The following is a 15,929-nucleotide window of genomic DNA, read 5'->3' on the forward strand; positions in this document are numbered from 1 at the left end:
GGAAGAGCAGGCGGCTGATGGCTTAGGCGCGCCATAAGATTGGAGAGCTTTGGGTGGAGAGTTGGAGGGGAAAAAGGGGGCGCGCAGGGTCCAAAGGAAAAGCGGGTCTTTCAAAGCAAGCGACGCCTTAAAATCGCTGCCAAGAGCCACGCCGGAGGCACTCACCCCCGGCGCATCTGTCTTCCTTGAAGGGCGAAGAGTTGGGAGGTTTCCCCCCCTCGAGCCAGAACGTCAACCGGCGGGGGAGCAGGGGGGAGATCCTAAAAGCCGCGGGGATGAATGTGGCAATTCCACCCCGAAATCTCTCTCCCCCCCCGCCTCACCTTCCCTCGTCTCTCTTCTCCTCCTCCGCCCCCCCCCTCCCCTCCCCAGTCGAAAAGCAAAGCAGAGCACGCCGCCGCCGCCAATGCGCCAGGCTGGCGGCGCAGGAGGAGATGACGCAAAGGGCCGTGCGCTCCCCACCAAAAAAGTGCTTCTCCCGGACGAAGATGGCGGCGGCAACTTAGCGCCAGGGCCCCAAGATGAGGGTGGCCCCCGGGCGGCAGGAGGCAACCACATCCGCGACGCCAGCCGGGAGGGATCGCGCCCGGCGGGAGCTTCCGCGACAGCAGCCCCAGCAACCGCAGCGCGGTGGCACCGACGCTCCTAGCAGCAGCAGCAACCGCCGCCGCTGCAGCGAGAGCAGAGCCAGCCGCAGCGAGAGCCACAGCAGCAGAAGCGGCCGCCGCCGCCACCTCCGAAGCGGCAGGAACTGCAGCAGCCCCGGCGCTCCGGCATCTCCTCAGCAGCCCCGGCAACCTGTCGAGCCGAAGCCAAGGCAGCGCCGGGAGCTCGTCTGGGGCTAGCGGGGGCTTCCCCGGGTGGCTCTCCAGGGCGCCGGGGTGGGGGTGGGTGGGGGCTGTGTTGCCGCCAAAATGTGGAGCGCGGCATGAGGCGACGGGCGGGAAGCGGGGAGCGGGCGGCGTTGGCGCCAAAATGGGGGCCTGCGCTCTGACCATGCCCGGGTGACGGGAAAGGCGAGGGAGGCAGGGGGACGGCTACCGGCCCGGCCCAGCCCAGCGCGCAGGAGCAGCACCATCACCACCGCCGCCGCCACCACCATTCGCACTAACGACGCCGCGGCGGCGGCGGCCACCCCCACCCCCGTCGTCACCCTTCGCTGAGGGGGGGGAGGCCTGGCGCCCCGCCGCCCGGTGTCCATGCCCGTGGGGCCGTCGAGCCCGGCTGCGGAGCCCCCGTCGCCGTGGAGCCGGCCGGGGCTGCGCGCTCCCGAAATATGAGCAGCCGCCCCACGGGAGGATCCGGCTCGGGCGTGTGCTTCGGCCCGCGGGACACCGACAAGCCCTTCGCCGATTCGGAGCGGGCCCAGAAATGGCGCCTGTCGTTGGCCTCCCTGCTCTTCTTCACCGTCCTGCTCTCTGACCACCTGTGGCTCTGCGTTGAGGCCAGGCAAGTGGCCGCCGGGCGCCATCGGGACCGGGAGCGCCGCGCCGAGCCGGGCATGGAGCGCGACGTAGGGGGGACGGCCCCCAGCGGCGGCGGCGGCACCAGCCCAGCGCCCCCGGCCGCCGGCCAGTGCTTCAGCTTGCTGGGCGACGCCGAGGCTGCCTGTCGCCGCTTGCAGCCGGGGGGCTCGGCCCAGGCGGAGCTCTACCTTCCCTTTTGTAATTCCTATACGCTGCGCGAGCTCTTCGCCGGGCTTGCTCGGCCGGACACGCTGAACTGCACTGTGGACCGGGGCGGCGACGACGGGGGCGCCGGGGAAGGGGATCGGCGCGGCAAGGAGGAGGAGGAAGAGGAGGAGGATTGGTTTCGCTCCTGCCGCCGCTGCGTCCTGGTTTACCAGAGGTACGATCGGCAAGCTCGGGACCGGTACCGGGAGTTCGAGCTCGTGCTCCAGAAATACCTGCAGGCGGAGGAGTACTCGGTCAAATCCGGTCCGGAGGATTGCAAGGTAGGAGCCTGCTCGCTTGCTTTCCGGCGGCGGCTGGGTTGGTTTTACCCCTTGTGCGTGTGTGTGTATGGAGGGTCTGTGGCTCCCGTGCTGGCCTGCGATCTTCGAAGAAGCGCGTGGTCGAGGCGTGTGGAGGAGAGGGAGGGAGGGGGGCGGCGGGCGGGCCATCCCCGGTCTCTTGGGGAGGGCAGAGGTAAGCTTCCTTCCGAGAACCGCGAGGCACTGTTGATTCCCCCCTGGCCCGTTTCGCCCGGGGCAGGAATGCGGCTTGGCAGGAGGGTGCCAGCCCAAAGAGCAGGATCCAAGGTGAAGACCGTGCATGGGCTGCATCTGAAGGAGAAGGGGATAGTTAGCTTGAACGTAGTTGGGAAGGGGTTTCCCCACGTCGTCCTCATCTGATTTGCGATTTCGAAGTTGTTTCCCGGAGTTTAGGCAGAGGCGTCATTCAGAGGTCAGCGGGGCTGCTCTGCGGAGAAAGTTAATTTTGAAGTTGCTGTGTTTGCGGGATTGCATAGATGGACAGAGACTTGGATAGGTGTTCTTTTGAGGTTTTGTGTTGCGGGCATTAAAGCGCAATTCAATAATCCTCTGTGCTACCAAAGAGAACGTGCTTGGTGTTAACTTTTTTCTGTACCTCCGGATGGTCGATAATAAACGGGCAGAGAGATAATAGCTGCGTGGTTGGTCAAGCACTTAACAGCGTCCCTCTGAAGGACAGTCTTGTCCAAATTCATCGTGGAAAGCTTTGCTTGTGGTGCTTTGAAGTGCTTCCTGGAACCTGGGAATCAAAGCTTGGTAATTATCTGAGGAGCACTAGAGAGGATGGTAATTGAGTCATAGAGGAAAGGAAGTAGTCCCAGGTGGACTTTCTTTTTCTTGGCACATGTACATGCTTCATATCTTCTCTATCAAATCTCGGGAGTTAGGATTAGCTCCAGTTTTATTAATTGCTAATACATTCTGCAGTAATTCTGGGAAGAAAGCACTGGTGGTAGTAGAATTGCGATGTCTGCTTTATCCTTGTGTGTACTTGAGGATTTTCTCCAACCACAATTGCACGTGTAGCAATTTTTTTATTGTGTTGTGACTGTTGTAGTTAATCTCTTTACAGTTATGGTCCCCGGTGAAGGTTGAATTCATATTAAAATAATTGTCTCTAAAGCTAATGGTATGATTTTACTTTAAACAAATGAAACTGACTAATGTAATCACTTTCTATAAGAATTGTGCTATGTTTTAAAATACCCAAACCAGCAATATTATTTTGAAAGAGAAAAATCTGGATGATGGATACCTTAAGAAATCTAAATCATTTTGTTTTAGGCTTTGTAAAGTATATATATATATCCAAAAACACTTCTAGATGGAATCAGTTTGTTTTTCTCCTGAAGTATTTTAGGAAATATTTATTGGTCAAGAAGAGTTTTTTTAAAGCAACTTACTTTGAAAGTTTGCATTGATGATGGTATCTTCATAATTAAACTTGTGCTATCTAGATTTTGGGGTTATAATAATCATTTCAGCTTTACATGTGCCTTGGAAGCTTGTTCATGTGATCAACGTAAGTGCTGTTTCCTATTTGAGGAAAAGAAGGTGTTGAGGTTGCATGTTATTCCAAATTGTAAACCGAATCTGATACATCAATGTGATGGAACACAGGCCCACAGTGCTGCGGAGGCTCGATGCTGTCCATGGTGCTGAAAGAGCCTAGTGATATCCTTGCTGCTTAGTGTTACAGTACTGTTTGTGATATCAAAGGTACCGTATTTTCCAAGTGTCTTAAGTTACTCAACACCAACTTTTTGATCAGTATGATCTGAATATAAAAAGATGGGTTATAACTGAAGTTTCCTTAGCACAGTACTTCAGCTGTCAAAAATAGAACTATGTTTTGATGTTTGGATTGTTTGTACTAAGACTCTGACCCTTTAACTCTTTAATTAAAACTTTAGATGGAAGTTTTAATGTATCTGCAGATGTAAAATGTCTGAGGGGCAAATATATTTTATTTGACCTGACAGCTAAAGATAAGTTTTGTTTCGGTTCTGAATGTTCAAGAATGTTTAAGCATTATAAATCGAAAAATCACCTTTTGGAATGATTACAGATACTGTTTATTTTATATCTTATCTAGTTCCTGTTTTATGTGCTCCTAGTCACCTTTTACTGTGCTTTGATATGTTCTAAACAGCCTCAGAAAAGTTATTGAGATAACTATTCCATAACAGAAATGAAAGTGTTTATTGCAGTTTATAATTTACATTCAGTAACTAAAGCAATTATACTTAATATGCACATGTGTATGATCTATAGCATTTGTTTTTCCTGTCCTTACCTCTTTCTTGTACAAGTAGCCACAAAGAACAAATGGCTTGGACAGCCAATGTTCTCTCTTATCATACGCCTAGAATTGTATTATGTATTGTAATTGTCAAAGGCTACTAGTTTGGCACTAGATTGATATTTTATTATTATACTTTAGCATGAAAATAGGTTTGTTTAAAGAAATGTAATGAAACTAATAAAAACCATTTTTTAAATTTTGGTAACTATCTCATGTATATCTTTAAGGTGTATCATACTAAAGTAAGATTTGCAGTTATGTATCACAGTCAGAACATTGTGGTATTTAACCATGTCCACTGCAGCCTTAGTCATCCATAAATAAGATTTCTCTAGATTTATGAATGATTATTAACTATAGGCAATCCAAAGCTTCTTGGCTTTAGCTGATATGTTAGCTTGAACTGATGGTGTTACATGAAAATAATAATAAAAAACAATATAAAGTTTTGCATTTGAATTGAATACAAAATTATTCCATGGGAATAGTATCTGTATATTTACAGTTCTTTATCCAATTGCATTTGTCATTTTTATGAGTCTGGTTGGATCTCACAGTAACTTGCATGTTGATTTAAAGTTATGTTTGTTGATGTTATTTGTGACTACTTTTGAACATTTGTAATTGAAGTTGGACAATTTAATCTCATGTATTTAGTAAAGTTGAAGCAGGATAAAAATAGCCCCACCATTACAATGGCAATGAAATTTGATTTAATAGAATGCCAATGGCTCTGATTTCAGTAGCAAGATGTCATTAGCACTGCTGAGAAAATATATTGCAGTTTATCGTAGTACATTTTTCCACGTTGGGCATAAACATAGTTTTATATACATAATTTATATTGCAAAGTAAGAATATGAGATAGAAAAATAATTTTATTAAGATCTTTGCTCCAATCGCTACATTTAAACCTGTAGTCGGGATAACATTGTAGATAGGAATTAAGCATGCTTCTGAAAGTTTCTAAGTGCAAGTATATTAATAAAATGCATGAAAGCATGTCTCCATTAAAATATTTTACTAAGGCTTAATATTTGATGCTTGAAATTTATTTTTTTTAAAAATATACACATCACTCCTATTTTCCACAGGGTCTAATTGCAATTATAATATATAAAATAAAAAAGCAAAACAGTACAACCAAGTGAAATAATTGTGTTTCTTATTGAAGTGGTATTTGATTTTGAACACTGGCAGAGAAGTACACAAGGTGAAGCTACCTTTTGGATACTTGATCCTGAATAACCAAAAAGGTAGATATTTTCCAGTCTGACTTCCAATCAGCGACCTACCCCTACTGGTGAACTGTCATTCTAGGGGAAATGGCAATGATAAACATAAGCAAGACCATGAAAGATAAGGAGATTTCTATGAGCAAAAATATTAGAAGATGCAAAGAAAGTAAGGTATATCAGTATAAACTGGACATGGAGAAAAAGAAAGCAGTTGCAAACTTCTGAATATGAATCTGGAGTTAGAGTATCAGAATACAAATAAACTTGAAAGAAAAAGAAGTGTTGCCATATTCAACCAAAAATCACCAAGAAAAATTTGTATACAGTATATATCATGAATCATAAACCGGACAAAACAACTACTCATGAAATGAAGAGGATAAAAGGGGAATGCAATGTATAAGGTAGATGGATGGCATTAAAGAGATTAAGTAATTATTTAAAAATGAGAAAACCTAACAACTGGTCAGTTTTATTGTATACTATAAGATGGACTCCAATTGTTAAGCATTATAATTAATTTTTATCATGGAAGTTTTCCGATTACATTTCAATTCAATGCAAAATAATGGGTTAACTGGGATGGTAATATAAGAAAAGTCTAGATAACATTGCACTGTTTTGTACATATAAACTTATTGTATTGTACAGTAAAGACAGACCTGAGAGCTTTGAAGTGAAAACAGGATATTAAGCTGACAAACAGTACACAAACTTTAGTGTAAGACCAGGATCTGACTGAAAATGCACAGGGCCTTCACTCAGATACACATGGAGATCATTCTGGACTCCAGATTTAATAGCCTTGTGGAACTGTCATGTTTAGATATAGATTTGCTTTGTTTAGGAATTACTTATTTTTCTGATTTCACCTCTTTTCCTTTTGTCACACATCCTTTAAGATGTGTGCATGCCTAAGCAGAGATGTTCTTATTTTTAATTGCATTTACATGTATTTATACTGCTAAGCTTATTTCCAAGTATTTTAATTCTATTTTATTTGGAAGTCTTCTTCCTCATTTCCCTGAGAAAGATCATATATTGTTCTCCCAAATTCCTATCGAAAATAGAATTAATATTCCTCTTTGCTTCATCTAGCAAATTGTTCATACATATTTATTTTGAATCCAAGAAAACCAGTCTTACCACCTTCACTTGCCAATCAACACTGCGTAAATATATATTTACTTTTTAAATTTATTAATTCTTCTTCTACAATGAGATATTCTTAATACCTCATTTTTTTGGTGACTACCAATGCTGTTATCTGCTCATCTCAAATTGTTGATGATCATCTTTCTGTTTGGTTCCCGCTGTCATCAATTCTAATCTTGATATTTTTTGTAATATATTTATTGTAAGAGTTAAATAGATAGAGGCAAATATGCACCATTGTTATAACTGTTTCAAATTCTGATCCATTCTGTTTCTTCAATTTGAATTATAATATAACAATAATATAACAATATAACAATAATATAACAATAATATAACATAATATAACAATAATCTAAGGGGGGAAAGATTGCAGGTTTTTTAAAAAGTTTATCCTATTTATATAAATAATGTGGGAATACTGTCAGAATACATTTCTGCTTTAGCTGTGCAAGGTAGTGATAGGCTTGTTCAATCAAATTCCTGATGGGAGTTTGGACAGTGTTTCTGCTTTGCTTCCCCCCCCCCTTTTTGGTAGCATTGACCTGGTTGGTTATTTATTCACTGGTATTTATTGTCTATGTCTGATACCTCATTCCAAAGGTGCATTCTAAGTGGTATATTGGTCCTAAACATGAAAACAATTTACAAGGACAACACATAAAATACCATAAGCATAACATGTAAATTAATAGTTAATATCAGTGATAATAATAATAATAATTTAATAATTTATTAGATTTGTATTCCGCCCCTCTAATTTGGAAGGCAATCTTTATTTCCCCTTAGTCTGTGTGAAGCTTTAAAGGTAGGCCTGGCATACTGAATTGCACCCAGAATAAAATAGAAATGAACATAGCAACTGATATAATGGTATGTCATGAAAATAACATAACTGTCCAGCAAACACATGGACCACTGCTGAAGCTACCAAGAAGTTTTCAAGGACAGTCTGTGATAAGGGCATGGATTGGATGAAGGAACACTTCCTTCCATTTTGGTTTGATATTCATTAAACAATATCATGATGCAATAATCATTTTTTGTATATTAAAGCAACAATTACAAGTAACGAAAACATGAAAATCTGACTTTCATTTTGCTCAGTGGCCTCTTATTCGCTTCCATCAGGGACTGAACTTGTTGAAAACCGTGGTTTCTTTTTCATGCAGATCAACTATGGAGTGAAAAGTTGTAGAAGATGGATAATTGACGGCCGCATCTGGGTTATCCACATTTTTGAAAATAATCATAACATTTTGAGCAAGCATTTTTCATTTCCATTAGAAAATCTAATGCAAGTAAAAAAATCCTAGCCTACTAAAATTATAATTTTTCATTAAAGATTATGCCAGGCATAATGCAGACCATATTTTTGCTCTTCAGCAGATCATTGAAAAATACCGTATATAAATATATAAATGTGAGAAAGAGAAATATTTTACTCCATCTTTCTTGGCTTAAGGAAAGTGTATGACAAAGTAGGTTTGAATAATGAAGTGTTTTGCATGAATATGAAGCTGAAGATAGGTTACTAGGTATTATCATAGTATATGAAATAAAACATGCATGATGACAAATAAATTGCTTAGGAAATGGTTAAAAAGTCACTTGGAAGTGTGGATTAATGATATCCCTTTGGGTGTTTAATGTATTTATGGATAAATGCCCCATTAAATCTGCAACTGCTAAAAAGTAGTCTTGGGTGTGTGCATGGAAGTTTTTTGTGTCAATGTTTTGGCTTGAATTCCCCCCCCCCTACTTTGCAAAGCACAACATAGCAGATGTACTTTTATACACATACAGTATAAAGCAGTGTTTTTCAACCAGTGTGCCATGGCACACTAGTGTGCCGTGAGACATGGTCAGGTGTGCCATGGGGAAATTAAACATGGGCCCCCAAACTACGGCCCATGTGTCGGATATGGCCCGTGGAGGCCAATTATCCGGCCCGGCATCCAAACATAAAAATGCCTCCATCCAAACATAAAAATTCCCCTTAAAATCCCTCCAGCTATCAGCGACAGGAAGAGTGGAGGCACAGGAACGCTCACTGACCAATCACCTTCTAGGATTCATCCCGACCACTAGTGATGAACCAATAGCAGGCCGCCTCTCATCCACATCCAGGAAGGTCCCCGCTTGGGCTGCCGCACACTTGTCATTGTGTGGCCGCCGCAAGTAGTTGAAACTGCTATTCCTCCCCATGGTCCTGATTTCTAATTCTGGTCAGGACTGGAGGTAAATGTTGCCACCACTAGATGAAGCCTCAACCTCAGCTGGTTATGTCTATCCTGATGGTGTATATACTGTAGATATTTGACCTTTTTCTTTTTTAAGAGGCCCCCGTAGAGGGTGATATGCAATGCATCACAATAATTATATGTATAATATGTGCTGTGTTAGAGTGTCATTTTGTGTCATTTTGGTTGGTGGTGTGCTCCAGGATTTTATAAATGAAAAAAATGTGCTGCGGCTCAAAAAATGTTGAAAATCACTGGTATAAAGTATGTATTCTAAAGATTTGGTTATCCATGTAGTACAGTGGGCCCTAACCTTTGTGGCTTGGCAGCTTGGCTGGGGGGGGGGGAGGGGAACCAAGCTATGTGAGGAGTAGGATGGTTCATACACGCACGGGCACACAGCTCAATTTGCGCAGGTTGAATTTGGCATGTATGTGCATATATGCCAGCACGATGCTCGTGCAAGTTGAGCTGCATGTACACACATGCACGCCAGCACAATGCTCGTGTGGCCTGGTTCTAAATAGGCTACGGTCTAGTAGGAGAGTTGTTGACCCAGGCTGTAATGCACCTATTCCATCTCCTTCATTTGGAGAAAACTATCCAAAATATACCAGCAGGCTTTATTTGAGGTGAAATTTTCTTAAAACAAAAGCATTAAAAAGAATGGAGAGTGTGAAATCTTTTTCTCCTTATGCTTTCTAAGTAAAACCACTAAGTTAAATCTGAGCCATAAAAATCAAGTTTAAAATAAAATAAAATAAAAGGTTGTTCCAAAGTTTAATGGTATTGGGAATGACCTTGATAGAGGGGAAGGGAAAATATTATGTCATTGACTACATTTGTTTCTACCATGTTTATGGAGATGGTTTTTAGTTTGATCAGCATTGTTTCTTATACACCATGAGAGTAAATCACAGTCTTACTTTCCATGGACATTGATGCAGCTAATAATATGCCCACTGTTGATAAGCTGAGATACTGTATGTATCAGATGAATGAGTATTAGACGTTTCTCTGAAAGTGAGTAGAAAGAGACATTCTTGCATGCACTCTAATTTTTTGTTTTCTGCTTCACTTTTCTCTTGTCCTGCTGTTTCTTGTGAAGAAATAACATGGGTTCCATAGTTTGGCAGCAAGCCACTAATATGTATATTTCTGTAACAGAGGTCATGGCTTCATATCACCAAGGGCCAGACTCGAATTTTATGGGCCATTGCTTATTGATTCTTAATGAAAAATCACTTATGACTTTGAAGCTATGTCAATAGAAGAGTATCTTTTCATCTTTTTTGGTTTATTTATTACATTAATATCCTGTCTTTTGTCTCAGTATGCAAGATATCGCTTATCTTATTGGGCCAAGCCTGTAAGGAAACTTCAAATATCTGATTTAAGTTTTCAATCAAGTTTCCACAGTTCTAGTTTAGCACTCCAACTTATATACCACAATGATTTTTCCCTTATTGTGCCATTATAGGAACAAAGAATATTAAGATTTTCTTTGAATTAATAATTGGATTTAAAGCAATAGTATGTTAAATTATTCATTCAGGATAGGAATTTGATCCAAATCTTACTTTGTATGGAAGTCTTTGAATATTTTGGACAATTATGTATTAAAGCAAATAATAAATTACTTTATAGATTATAGTGGTGACGCAATTGAATTTTGATGTTTGCTGCTCCTAGTGATATTGGTGATGCTATGAAGCAAATTCTGTGTTCTGTGTTAGCAAATACTTCAGAAGAAAAGGATTTAGGGGTAGTGATTTCTGACGGTCTCAAAATGGGTGAACAGTGCAATCAGGCGGTAGGGAAAGCAAGTAGGATGCTTGGCTGCATAGCTAGAGGTATAACAAGCAGGAAGAGGGAGATTATGATCCCGCTATATAGAATGCTGGTGAGACCACATTTGGAATACTGTGTTCAGTTCTGGAGACCTCACCTGCAAAAAGATATTGACAAAATTGAATGGGTCCAAAGACGGGCTACAAGAATGGTGGAAGGTCTTAAGCATAAAACATATCAGGAAAGACTTAATGAACTCAATCTGTATAGTCTGGAGGACAGAAGGAAAAGGGGGGACATGATCGAAACATTTAAATATATTAAACGGTTAAATAAGGTCCAGGGGGGAAGTGTTTTTAATAGGAAAGTGAACACAAGAACAAGGGGACACAATCTGAAGTTAGTTGGGGGAAAGATCAAAAGCAACATGAGAAAATATTATTTTACTGAAAGAGTAGTAGATCCTTGGAACAAACTTCCAGCAGACGTGGTAGATAAATCCATAGTAACTGAATTTAAACATGCCTGGGATAAACATATATCCATCCTAAGATAAAATACAGAAAATAGTATAAGGGCAGACTAGATGGACCATGAGGTCTTTTTCTGCCATCAGTCTTCTATGTTTCTATGTTTCTATGAAGAGCCAGAAAGCTCTACTCTACTGAATCAGCAAGGTGTCAGATGAAAGTCTTAGAACTCGTATTCTATAGAAAATGTAAGATTTATAATGTCATTTACAAGACAAGAATTCAGTGGAGTTAATTTTTTTATTAAGTAGGCATATTTCTAGAAACATTCTTTAATACTGCTTTGGAATACAAACTCGTCTCATGCTATTTGATGCTTCCTGTTCTTTTTGGCTCCAGTTTGCCAGCAGCTCTTGTAAAAGGAAAAAAATAGAGAGATGCTGGCAAGCTGGTCAACAATTTGTACTTTAAGCTGGTAAGTTACATTCTTCCTGTTCCTCAGCTGCTAAAATGGACTGTTTCATCTGTATTTTACCACTCTTTTAATTAACTTTTTATCTAAATCCATTACTTGCTTTGAATCTTGTGTGGCAAATTGCCTGGCTAGTTGGAGTTTCTTTCTTCTTTATTATGTTGACATTTTTCCCCTTTATCCATCAATGGCTCTTGGCATTCTAGAAAAATTGCAGAGTCCAGAGTAAACATTTAAAAAGTAACAATAAAATTTTCAGATTACATTATTGATATGAGTTTTTAGGTTTTGCAAGACTATAATATGAAGTTATCCTTTTAAAAAGATGTTAATAGTAAAAGTAAGATATAGTAAATGCATTGTATATTGATTTCTTCTTCAGTTTCAGAAAATAACTTATTGATAAATTTGCAGTTAAATTCCATGAAACAAGACTTTATATTCAATGTGATCCTCAGATAAACATGCCCCAAGTGGCATCTTAAACTGTAAAAACAGGAGATTGATTATATCTTTAATTCAATACAATATTAGTGTAAGCAGAACAGTGATTTATAATACGGCTTACATGCTTATAAAATACATACAGGTTAGTTTTGTAAACAAAAAGAGGTGTAATGGGGAATTCTGCCTGATAAGGCTCCAGAAACTTAGCTATTAAAAGAAAACATTTTTAGTTAAAAGCATCCAGTTTTCTGGTTTACTGTCAATGGTAGTAATTTATTCTTGTCAGATTAAATGCAGTTCCTGCTCTGTGCTGCCACATATAACCTTGATCCTTTCCTTTTAGTCTATTGATTTCTCAGACATTTAATGACAAAATATGATGCATCTCATTTGTTAAGAACCCAATGGAAATATTTATGAAGACAAAAGAATGAATTCTTCTCTATCAGATATTGCCGTAGACAACGTAGTACAAATGTCAATTCTATTTTATAGAAAGCAGCATTATTCAGCAATTCAGAACTCCAGTATTAAAAGATTACTTACTTTTTTTTTCTTTCTTTTTTCTTTTCTTCTTTTTTTATTTCTGGAAAACAATAAAGATACTTTATTAAAAAAAGATTACTTATGAGTGGGTATTGTCATCATTATGAGTGGGTATTGTCATCAATAATGTTCTGTATGAATTATATATCTTCATGTGTGTCTTGTACCACATGTAATAGTTAATGATCATTTCTACAAAAAGGAATATATTTATTTAGCTAATTTATTAAGCAGAAAGACTGCTAGTATGGAGAAATGTGGGATTATTCAAATGTTTTCTCCTTCCTTTGAAGAAGGTATCTATTTTCCTATTTTCTGAATGATGGAGAATTATTTCCATTTTTTTCTTGGCAGTATTTTAAGCTTATTGTATTGTTGGAGATGATGGGTAGTGCTACTGCTATTGTCATTTTCTGTTGTATGTTTTCTCATTATTCTTAAAGCATTCCTAACTGCTCACATTTCACAGTTTGAAAAACCCACATAGAGTGTTTCATTCTGATGTCTTCCCTTGGGATTTAATTGAAGTGGGAGAATGCAGATTACCGGAGACTAAAAGAATGGCTATTTACAGAGTATCTTGGCCATCTAGTAAGAACATTTCATTTCACACATGATAATCATACTGAAATCTTTTGTTAAGAAAATATCGAAAATATTTTTTCCCCACAGATTGAATGAGAAATGATAATAAAATATAGTTTGTACTGTGTACTAAAACTTGAATATGGCAAAAGTATGTAGAACCTCCCATAACGTTTTTCTTTGAACGCTCCTGTACCGATAGGTAGAATTATTATTACCATGATAATATTTATTTTTATTTATTTATTATTTAGATTTGTATGCCGCCCCTCTCCGCAGACTTATCTGTAATAGATAATTAGCTGAAAGTTACCTACTGAATTTCATGGCCAAGTGTGAAATTGAATCTGTGTTGCCTCAGTCCTAATCCAGTACTCTTATTACTACTAATAGAAGATAGTACAGTGATACTTCGTCTTACAAACCCCTCCTCATACAAACTTTTTGAGATACAAACCTGGGGTTTAAGATTTTTTTGCCTCTTCTTCCAAACTATTTTCACCTTACAAATGCAAGCCACCGCCATTGGGATGCCCCACCTCCGGACTTCTGTTGCCAGCGAAGCACCTGTTTTGTGCTGCTGGGATTTCCCTGAGGCTCCCCTCCATGGGAAACACTACCTCCAGACTTCCATGTTTTTGCGATGCTGCAAGGGAATCCCAGCAGCGCAAAAATGGGCACTTCACTGGCAACGGAAGTCCAGAGGTGGAGTTTCCCAGCGAGGGGAGCCTCAGGGAAATTGCAGCATCGCAAAAACACGCAAGTCCTCAAAACCCCACCTCCGGACTTCTGCGTTTTTGTGATGCTGTGATTTCGCTGAGGCTCCCCTCGCTGGGAAATCCCACCTCCGGACTTCCGTTGCCAGTGAAGCGCCCATTTTTGCGCTGCTGGGATTCCCCTGCTGGGATTCCCCTGCAACATCACAAAAACACGGAAGTCCGGAGGTGCGGTTTCCCATGGGCTTGCACGCATTAATAGCTTTTCCATTGATTCCTATGGGAAACATTGTTTCGTCTTACAAACTTTTCACCTTACAAACCTCGTCCCGCAACCAATTAAGTTCGTAAGACGAGGTATCACTGTATATCCATTTAGTTGTTATCCTGATTTTTCAGTTTCTATCTTAAAGTCCTAAGCTAGAGATGCAGAAAACAACTTTTTTAAGTTAGCAAATTTGTAAAAACATTTATCACCTCAGGATTTGCTTTGCAAATAAGACAGCCAGTTATCAATCAAATCTAAGATGATATGCTTTTTGAATATCCATATTACGCAAAACCATTTGTCTATGTGCAGTGGCAAGAAATGACAACTAATAGGGTGGTATTGTAGCAAATACAATTTCTTACTTGTCTCAGATTGTCATATGCAAGCATTGCAAGCTGTCACAATTGTGTGATAAAGTCATCTTGTGGGTGTGGTCATTTGCTCTCCTACCTGTGTCTGATTGGTGTGCCAGGTGATTGTTGCGGAAATTTAAACTAAGTCTCAAAACTCTTCAAATAAACATGTATTTATACAGTGGAACCCCGACATAAGAGCTGCTCTACTTAAGAGCAACTCGAGATAAGAGCTGGGAGGGGAGAGATATTTTTGTTCTACTTACAAGCCCAAATTCGAGATACAAGCGCCAAGGAGCTGTCTCCTGAAGCCAAACGCTAACTTCCGCGTTCGGCTTCAGGAGACAGCTGCGAAGCGGCGCGCGTGTTTTAAAAGGTTGCAGCCGGCCTGGGGGGCTCGGGGGGGTGCTTGCAGCTTTCTTTCTTGCTCTTTTTCTTTCTCTCTTTTACCTTCCCTTCCTCTATTTCTTCTTTTCTTTCTCCTTCCCACCTTCTTCCCTCCCTCCCTCCTTTCACTCATTCCTCTCTTACTCTCCCCTTTCATAAGTTTCCTTGCTTCCTTCCTCTGTTCCTGTCCCTTCCCCCTTTCTTTCTTTCTTTCTTTCTTTCTTTCTTTCTTTCTTTCTTGCTTTCTTTCTTGCTTTCTTTCTTGCTCTTTTTCTTTCTCTCTTTTACCTTCCCTTCCTCTATTTCTTCTTTTCTTTCTCCTTCCCACCTTCTTCCCTCCCTCCCTCCCTTCACTCATTTCTCTCTTACTCTCCCCTTTCATAAGTTTCCTTGCTTCCTTCCTCTGTTCCTGTCCCTTCCCTCTTTCCTTCCTTCCTTCCCACCCTCCGTCCATTCATTCACCCATTCCTCTCTTGATCGCTTAAAGCCGGTCCCTGGTGCAAAAAGGGTTGGGGACCTCTGTCCTACAGGATTGGGTGGCAGAGAAGTTGAACATATGTAAATTTAAAAGTTTAAGAAAGTTTACAAGTTAAGTGAAAGAAACTTCATTATTCATTTATATGTACATGTACATTTCTTCATTAAAAACATGTCTTTCTGCATAATTTAGACTAACTTTGTGAGTTTTTTGAGGGCTGGAACCAATTAAAATTATTTACATTAATTCCTATGGGGAAAAGTCGTTTGAGATAAGAGCTGCTCGACTTAAGAGCCCAGGTCCGGAACGAATTAAACTCGTATCTCGAGGTACCACTGTAGTTGGGAAAATGTTTTTGTAATAGATTGTTAACAATTTCTCTTATAATTAAAGTGGACGCAGCTGTTTACATAGCCTTTACTATAACTTTTAACATAACCTTTACTTGTAAATTTGCAAAATTCAAGAGATTGTGATGT

General features: G+C 40.6%; 1 protein-coding gene across 1 annotated transcript in view; it reads left to right on the forward strand.

Moving 5' to 3' along the window:
• The first annotated feature begins 1,248 nt into the window (after positions 1–1,248).
• The window catches only part of NALF1 (NALCN channel auxiliary factor 1), a 661,249-nt gene continuing 646,568 nt past the window's right edge, over positions 1,249–15,929 (forward strand). The window contains exon 1 of the mRNA XM_070751191.1: positions 1,249–1,954. Coding sequence (XP_070607292.1) covers positions 1,277–1,954 — 678 coding nt within the window. The 5' untranslated portion in view covers positions 1,249–1,276. The remainder of the gene's footprint in view (positions 1,955–15,929) is intronic.

This window comes from Erythrolamprus reginae, chromosome 4, assembly GCF_031021105.1.
Source record: "Erythrolamprus reginae isolate rEryReg1 chromosome 4, rEryReg1.hap1, whole genome shotgun sequence".
NCBI lineage: Eukaryota > Metazoa > Chordata > Lepidosauria > Squamata > Dipsadidae > Erythrolamprus > Erythrolamprus reginae.